Source organism: Plasmodium inui (assembly GCF_000524495.1).
Source record: "Plasmodium inui San Antonio 1 unplaced genomic scaffold supercont1.140, whole genome shotgun sequence".
In the NCBI taxonomy this organism is placed as follows: domain Eukaryota; phylum Apicomplexa; class Aconoidasida; order Haemosporida; family Plasmodiidae; genus Plasmodium; species Plasmodium inui.
Genome location: NW_008481974.1, coordinates 5,714 through 13,347, shown reverse-complemented (window position 1 = coordinate 13,347; position 7,634 = coordinate 5,714). Strand labels below are relative to the sequence as shown.

At 41.0% G+C, this 7,634-nt stretch overlaps 2 protein-coding genes across 2 annotated transcripts; both read right to left on the bottom strand.

Annotated features, from left to right (window-relative positions):
- Positions 1 to 2,052: 2,052 nt before the first annotated feature.
- On the bottom strand, positions 2,053 to 3,417 carry C922_05700 (hypothetical protein; the record flags this gene model as incomplete). The annotated part of the gene is made up of 1 exon (XM_008821271.1): positions 2,053 to 3,417. The coding sequence occupies one exon, from the start codon at positions 3,415 to 3,417 to the stop codon at positions 2,053 to 2,055; it is 1,365 nt and encodes a 454-aa protein (XP_008819493.1).
- A 3,373-nt stretch (positions 3,418 to 6,790) lies between these two features.
- On the bottom strand, positions 6,791 to 7,147 carry C922_05699 (hypothetical protein; the record flags this gene model as incomplete). The annotated part of the gene is made up of 1 exon (XM_008821270.1): positions 6,791 to 7,147. The coding sequence occupies one exon, from the start codon at positions 7,145 to 7,147 to the stop codon at positions 6,791 to 6,793; it is 357 nt and encodes a 118-aa protein (XP_008819492.1).
- Positions 7,148 to 7,634: the final 487 nt, after the last annotated feature.

Below are 7,634 nucleotides of genomic sequence, written 5' to 3'. Positions count from 1 at the left end.
ACATAAGGGGCAACATAAGAAAGCTTTTGGAAGACGACAATATGGAGACGACCCCAAACATAGCAGATAAACACAGAATCTTTTTGGGGATGTCAAGGAAGAAAGAAACGCTGAGTATAAAAGGCGAAGATTTACAGGCCTCATATAAAAAGAGAAAAAGAGACAATAAGACGAAGGCGCTCACCACCATGATAATGATGCAGAAGTAGTAGAACATTTTCAGGGGCGGAATATTAAACGCATACTTACATGTTACATTGGAATGGTGTTCATACGGATGCCCTAAAATGGGATGACCTCAGAGAATTTTTATAAATACAGAGTACAGGAACATGCGAGGAACTCCTACCGAGAGAACGAGGGGAATATGTACTTCCAGAGACAAGAACACGAATTAAGTGAAATAGTTAAGAAATTAAGAAGATAATCAACCCCACTGTTGGGGACAATGGCAATTCGTAGCACATGCAGAGACGCAACTGACTGATTGTGCCTCATCAGGTGAAGAACATATCTGAAGGCCGCGAAATATTCTATATACGATTCTATGCCCTATTTGTCCTGAATGTGGGAATACAAAAATTTTCCGTAACATACAATGGAGAAGAAATGTACAAATGGAAAATGCAGAATTTCATATTTGTAATAATCCTCCTTGAAGATTCCTGATAGTCCATTTATTTGTTCTCTTAAATACTCGTTATACATAAGAGCCTAGACATATATGGAACAGGGGGAAAAAGATTACTGTTCATTTGTTTTACTTAATGATAAACATGGCATATGGGATCCTGTTTTCCCACGCACCTAACAAATTAGGCCACACTGTTCTATGAGGCACACACAAACATGGAATTTATACGAAATACCCACTCTCATCCTGATGCTTCTGTATGAAAAAGCGCACAACCCACTCAAGCCAACGCAGTACAAATAACACAGTGATAAAATATCCTTAGAGAGAAAATCATGCGCTAACAGTAAGGAACGAAAAAAAAACAAGCAAACATAACTACCACAGCATTCTGGAAGTCCAGGTTTTCCACTACTTACATATGAGAGTAGTCTGCCGTAAAGTTGTAATTACAAAACCGCCTATCATTCATTTATCAACGTAAATAGAAGTTATGCCTTTCTTTTGCCATATCTATTGCACCAATGAGAGAATAATTAATGTATTTTTTACTGATAGAATTGAAGGGCTTCCTAGTAGGATGGAAAGAGAAGGAACTTTTTGGTTATATCATTGCGAAACGGGATTCATCAAATTTGACACGGAAAAGGAACATTTAGAAATATGGTATTTTAGGAACAGGCCTGTCTTTCCCTAAGTAGTGATCATCATATAACCCATCAGAGACGATACCGCCGATTTTGTCAGCATCCCTGTTTCATCCTACCAGCATATATATATATATTGTGGTAACCCCTGCATTATATCGAAATGTTTTAAATTACAGGGGGTCCCCTTTTTTCCCATAGGACAAAGCAAAACAAGAGGATAAAACAACAACTCCTCGAAGTCCGAAATCCGACCCTTCCTGGTTGTCTATTGGTCACTCTGTTGCTACCACCTCCTAGAAGGAAGGCACATCCCAACCCATGCCAGGTCAAAGTTGTTCGATTCCATACACTGACTCATAGATCAATTCTTTCTTGACAAAGACGCTTCCTCCTCTATAATTATGGTATTAGAATGGTTCTATTGACTTTCTAACTTGGGTCAATCTAAGTCCTTTAATAACCATACAATGGGGTGTTGACTAATAATGGACACAAAAATAGACTCATAAAATGGAAGATGGTACACATTCTAACACAATGTAGACTAAATCTAGACTCAGTTGAACACATAACTTGCTTTTCGGAGGATAACTAACATATGGAAGGAAGGTCATCCTAGGGGGGGGTTAACCCTTCAGTGAACCCAGTCGCATACTTAGGTTCCTGTTCAAGGCCCTAGAAGATGGTATCAAAGTACGTTTGTGGTGACTTCATATTGTTATTGGGCGTTCCCTAAACCCTAATTCTGAGCAAAACTTCAACCCTTTTCTACGCCGGAACAGGGAGGATTGAAATATTGATTCTCCCCTTTCCTGTTTTACGCCTCCCTTTTCCTCTGCAAATCCGAAATATTCCATAGACGCTCGCCACCCCCAGTAATATAACTCCTAACACACCACCCACCATTCCTCCGATCTTTGGAGGGATTCCTGTATCCTCCTCTGTGGTTGATTCCGGTGGGTCCGACTGTTCTTTTGTTGTTCCTGAGGTGTCTGAACCTGATGTTACAGTACTAGGCTTCAGTTCCAGTTGTTTGTTGTGATGGGGCTCGTCCTCTTGACTCATCGTTGATCCATTCCTTACTAGGATACTGCTGCTCATGGAGGAGGTTCGGCTAGGCACGTTAGGGTCCTTGGTCGTTCTTTGATCTACCAAGGAAGCTAATCCATTCCTGGTGCCGGCAGAGTTGGTCATACTGCCATTCACGGGGAGAGTTGTCCGGACCCCTCCTTGACTTATCGACGGGTTCGGTTTTTCTTCTGTAATTTCCGAGCCCGTATGAGGGGGTTGCAACGACTGTTGACTGGGCTTGGGGGGATCTTGGCCTGAGCCTGCTCTTTTCTGTTTTAAGGCCACTTCACTAGTCCCTGCTGTGACCCCTTCCTTTTTTAGGGGGACCATTCTTAAATCACCTACTTTCCAATGTCTTGTTGTTGATTTTGTACACTCTATCACTCTGCCTTTTACTTCACAATACGGCGTCCCCTGGCCCACTCCTCCTTCTGAACCCTTTTGAACCCACCGCGCGAAACTATAGGGCCCACACTTCTCACAAAGACTAGCCATACTTCTATATACTGTTAACACTAAACTCATACTTGCACTTTTACATCTTCTAGGGGTTCCTTCTTCTTTACATTCTTCCTTCTGTTCGGTTGAGAGACTTCCTTCACTGCTTAACCATCGCCTCCATTGATTTTCATCTACGATTAAGGCCGTATCTATCTGGTCACATAACTGGGCCCTTCCTGGATACTTGTCCCTTTCGTCCTCTCCTGAACTAGTCAAGCCTGTTAAGATGCATACTATTGTTAGGAGAAGACCTTTACCGACTTCACTTTTATCCCATGGCTTACTTAAACTATCATTCTGTTTTAATATGTTGTACCATTCCCCCTTCCCCCATAATAAGTTCTGATCCGTCTTTGGTGAATCTGCTATCAGATCTGTATTGACCTGATTTATTATTATATGCAACAACTTGCCCCAGGGGAGAGGCGTTTCCGTACTATGCCTTACGCAGGTTTGCACATCTGGGCTGAAATCTTTTTCCCATCCCGAGGAGATGGGCTGTAATATTTCTTCGTTCAACCACTTAGCTAGACCAGGCCATCTTTCTACTCCTTCCTTCATTAACTCTGGATAACAATATAGAACTGTGGTATTCTGCTGACATGTATTCCCTGCGTTGGGCGCGTAGCCCCAGCTCTGGCTTGCTTTTGCCCAGTTATTCAATTGCCATTTGCTATTTTTAGGCTCTCCCATACTCAAACTGCTGGTTCTACTAGTCCTCCATGGGATAGATTCCTGCTCTGATTTTTTTTCCTATCAACTCCTCCACATTTGGGGGGATTCCTTCATTCCATTCCTGCTGAACTCTCCCTCATCTGGGACAGGGGAGGGGCTCTTTATGAGATTAGATGTTCCGCAAATTTCTCCCGAAGCTGTCCCTGGGCTCTCCATTTTTCCTGTGGTTTCGTTGCCGAATTCCATTGTTGCAATGTTCTGCATCAGTTATTAGTATTCGGATATATTTTAAGCCTGTTTCTGATGGTTCTGGCCGACGGGCCTATGCGCCTTAGCCTTCCTTTGTTTCTCTATTCAGTTTCGTAATATGGGAAGGCTTTGCCATGGCGACTTATTTGGAAATATATTATTCGAATTGGGCCTCTCTCTACTTAGGAATTTACGATTACTGACCCTCAGTCCTTCGGTTGAAGCTTCTGCCTACAAGTTTGTGATTTTGTAGATCTGGATTTCGGTGCTGGATTCAGGTATCTGGCATGATTTTAGATAATCCATTTTATTCTATTATGAATCTTCTTCCGACTCTGGGGTCCTGATTCTGCCCCATGGCTCTGACGCTAATTCGTTTTAGAAGTTTTCATTATTCACTTGGAGATTACTTAGGCTTTTGTCGTTACAGTTCTATGACCCTTTAGCGCTTGAGGCTTCTTCAATGCACTCAGTTTTCTCTTTTCTTTGAGGATTATAGTTGATATACTCGAACTCTACTTTGATCTTTTCGATCAGAAGCATACCCTCTAGATACTTCCGATTATGATAATTGCTCCTTCTTGTACTTAGGGGGCTGCTATCTTTGAGGATCTTTTTTACTTCACTGTATTCTACTTAGCCGCTTGATTCCGGTATTTTCTCTATCCGCATGATATCTTCGTTCTAGGATTCCACGTCTTATGTTTAGCGATTATTGAGCAATGTGCAGTTTTATGTTTACTGACTCGACTTTGAAGATTCCTCAGATCAGCTCCGACGGTAGACGGGATGCTAAGGGACGCAATTAAGGTCGAATAGACGCTTCCTGTCCGGATCTTGATTTACGAGAATCCTGCATTAGTCCCCTCTGTCTGTTTCATAGGGTACGCTAAGCCACGAATACATAAGCTTCGGGGGGCTCTAGAGGTTCTTTTGTTCACTTACGCATCCTTTGGATTTGAGTTGCGGTTGGACGTCTTTTCTTCTCCTACACCTGCCTGTTTCTTTATTGCTACAAATTAGATTTGGGTTCGTCATTGGCATTTTTTATTGGTAGATCCTTGCGTGTTTGAGTCGGCTGTTTTGACTCCCTCGGATTTAATGCTCGTATCGGGAACGGGGGGGATTGATGTGTTAATATATTGCTTGATCTTTACTACTCATTCACGCTGAATTGCATATTTGTAATATTAGCCTCCCTCGACTTTATCTTGCCGGCTCCCTGAATCCTCTGGGCCTCTTTCCTGTAACTGCTGCTTGGGCTCCTGGGGCCTTGGGGGTATCTATTCATCCTCAATCATCAGCTTCCCTGCATAGGATGATCTCCCGTTTCTCCATTGTTTGTTCCGGTTGCCCCTTCTTTTTAGGGCAGAGTTTATTGGGTCCCACTGCTTCTCGAGCTTTCTATCATCCTATTTTTCGAACCTGTCCCCGTATGTGTAGTTTTGGGTTACTTAGGACTCATTGTTGGATTTCCTTATCTGAGATACCCCCGTAAGCTTCTGCTGACTTGTTTTAAATTACGATTTCCTATTTAGGGTCTCTCGTCCATAATCAGGGAAATACTAATCCTCCAACGATCCTGTGCTCATCCACGGTTTCCCAGGAGGTTAGTCATCCTTCCCCTGCTCGTTAAGTCTGACAAGAAAAGTTCCTCGGTTTTCCGAGACTAAGTACATACTGGGAACTATTCTTCTACTTCTTGAGGGATTCGTTTTGTTAAGACGTGTTTTTTACGAAATACTTGTTGCTTAGCCCTGTCTTAGGAACATCTTTTGTTATTTGGATGTCCCGTTTCATATGTACCTCTTCTTTCCTTGGGTTGTGTCGCTCAAGAATTATGTTAGCATTATCCGTTGGTGGGGTTGTGAAATTATCCTCAATCAGTTCCTTTTTGGTATCTTCAACTATTTTTGGCGATTTTTCTTCTTTCCCTTCTTTTTCTGTTATTCCTTCGCTTTTCAGGGGGGCTTCTGTCGAAGTCTCTCCTGTTATGTCTCTCTTCCGGGAGGCTCGTGGCCGGTATTCTGCTCAGTTCTGAAGTTGTTACGCGGGGAGGCATGGAAATATTCCCTTTCCTGTACTCTTATTATTTCACATAGGTCACCTTATCGTTTCCTTATCACCGATTTCCTAGCGGGCTGCTTGTTTAAATATCAGCCGAGCGAAATTGAAAGACACATATGAGGAAGCGTCATGATATGTTTAATAATCCGACCAAATATAAGAATTTTGTTATGAAAGCTACCGCTGATTCCCCTACATTATTCCAAGCACAGGCTGAATAATTATAATGCATTGGTTTTCCTTACCTTAATTGATACTGACATCTAAGGACGTTGCTTAATAATCATACACAATCTTTTACAGATTAAACCCTTTGATCATTTATTACCCTAAGCAGATTGAACGAGAATGCCATAAGTACCAAGCTTCATTAAGATGGAAAGTTAGGCATCTCATTACTTAACCTGCATAGATACACCTTAGATTAATGCTAAATACTGGCAGAAGAAAAGATTCCAACTGGATCATTATTATGTCCCTAGTATTAATCCTAGTTTTCAGGATTCGTGAACATATTTTCACAAGGCAAGTTATTCTTTTAGGTTCCTATATCATGCATAACGAAATATCTATTCATATGGACAGACATTGGACACAACTACAAAATTATCACTGTAATGTACAGGTATACGTTATGATCTCAGTATAAAATCCATCACGATTTGTAAGAAATAAAACAGCATGTACTCTCTTAGGGGCGTGTTCTTTAGGACATTATTCATCAGCCTATCTTTAAGAGGGTTTAGCCTGTTTGATGTCAATAAAATATGAAACATAATAGATTCTATGCTGCCTCTTCTTCTTATGATAATTAATGACTCTTCGGTATATTTCTAGAATAAACGTACGAGGGGAATACATTTTCTTCTTTCTTTTATTGGGCCAAAGGCCCCTTTCCAGGTTCGTGAAATATTACTTCTCCTGGGATATACCTTCTCCTTTGCTAGAGACAGTAACCACTGCTTGTTAAATTCTTCGCATCAGAGGAATTGAAGGATTCATTACTCTTCTTCGTCTCAATTTCTTCCTGACAATTATTTTCACTAACCTTCGAGGGGGATATCCGATCCTCTGTCGGCTGCTCAGATACTGTGTCCTGTTTCTTCTGATTCAGCCACATTGTGAAAGGGAAAGTAATCTCTGGTTCCTTGAGTCGAAGACCCCCTTTTGTTACTTGGATACACATCATACTGCTCAACTCATTCTTTGTCAATTTTGGGAGCCGATTTTTTTTTTGGGAATTTGTTGACTTTCTAGGATTTCTGGAAGAGGTAGTTGTAATTTCCTTCTTTGGACTCATTATTTCTTGCTATTGGAAGATTTTAAATAACACTAATCGGGTTAAACATTCCTTCTTTCAAGGGGGCTAAATATTATTCTGGGGGAAATGAATTGTGATTACACTAATCAGGGTAAACAGCTCTTCCTCTTGGTTTCCTAAATCATTCCTGCTCGATCATTATCCGGAATGACATGGAAGGGGGGGAACAGTTGGTCTGGGGTTTTGCGCATATTACTTCCTCATGCGTAACTATCCAGAATGACATTAATCGAGTTAAAAAAATTTTTTCCTTGGGTTGCTAAATATTCTTCGACTGATAATTAATTTGAATGATATTAAATTGTGGAAACAGTTGTTTTTTTTCTTGTGCAAAATATTGTTGTCTTCGTAATTATTTGGATTGACGTTGCAGAAGTGAAACATTTGTCGTTACTGGTGTGTAAAATAACGCACACATTCTAATTATTTGGAGTCACACTAAACGCGTAATTAATTTTTCCTTTCT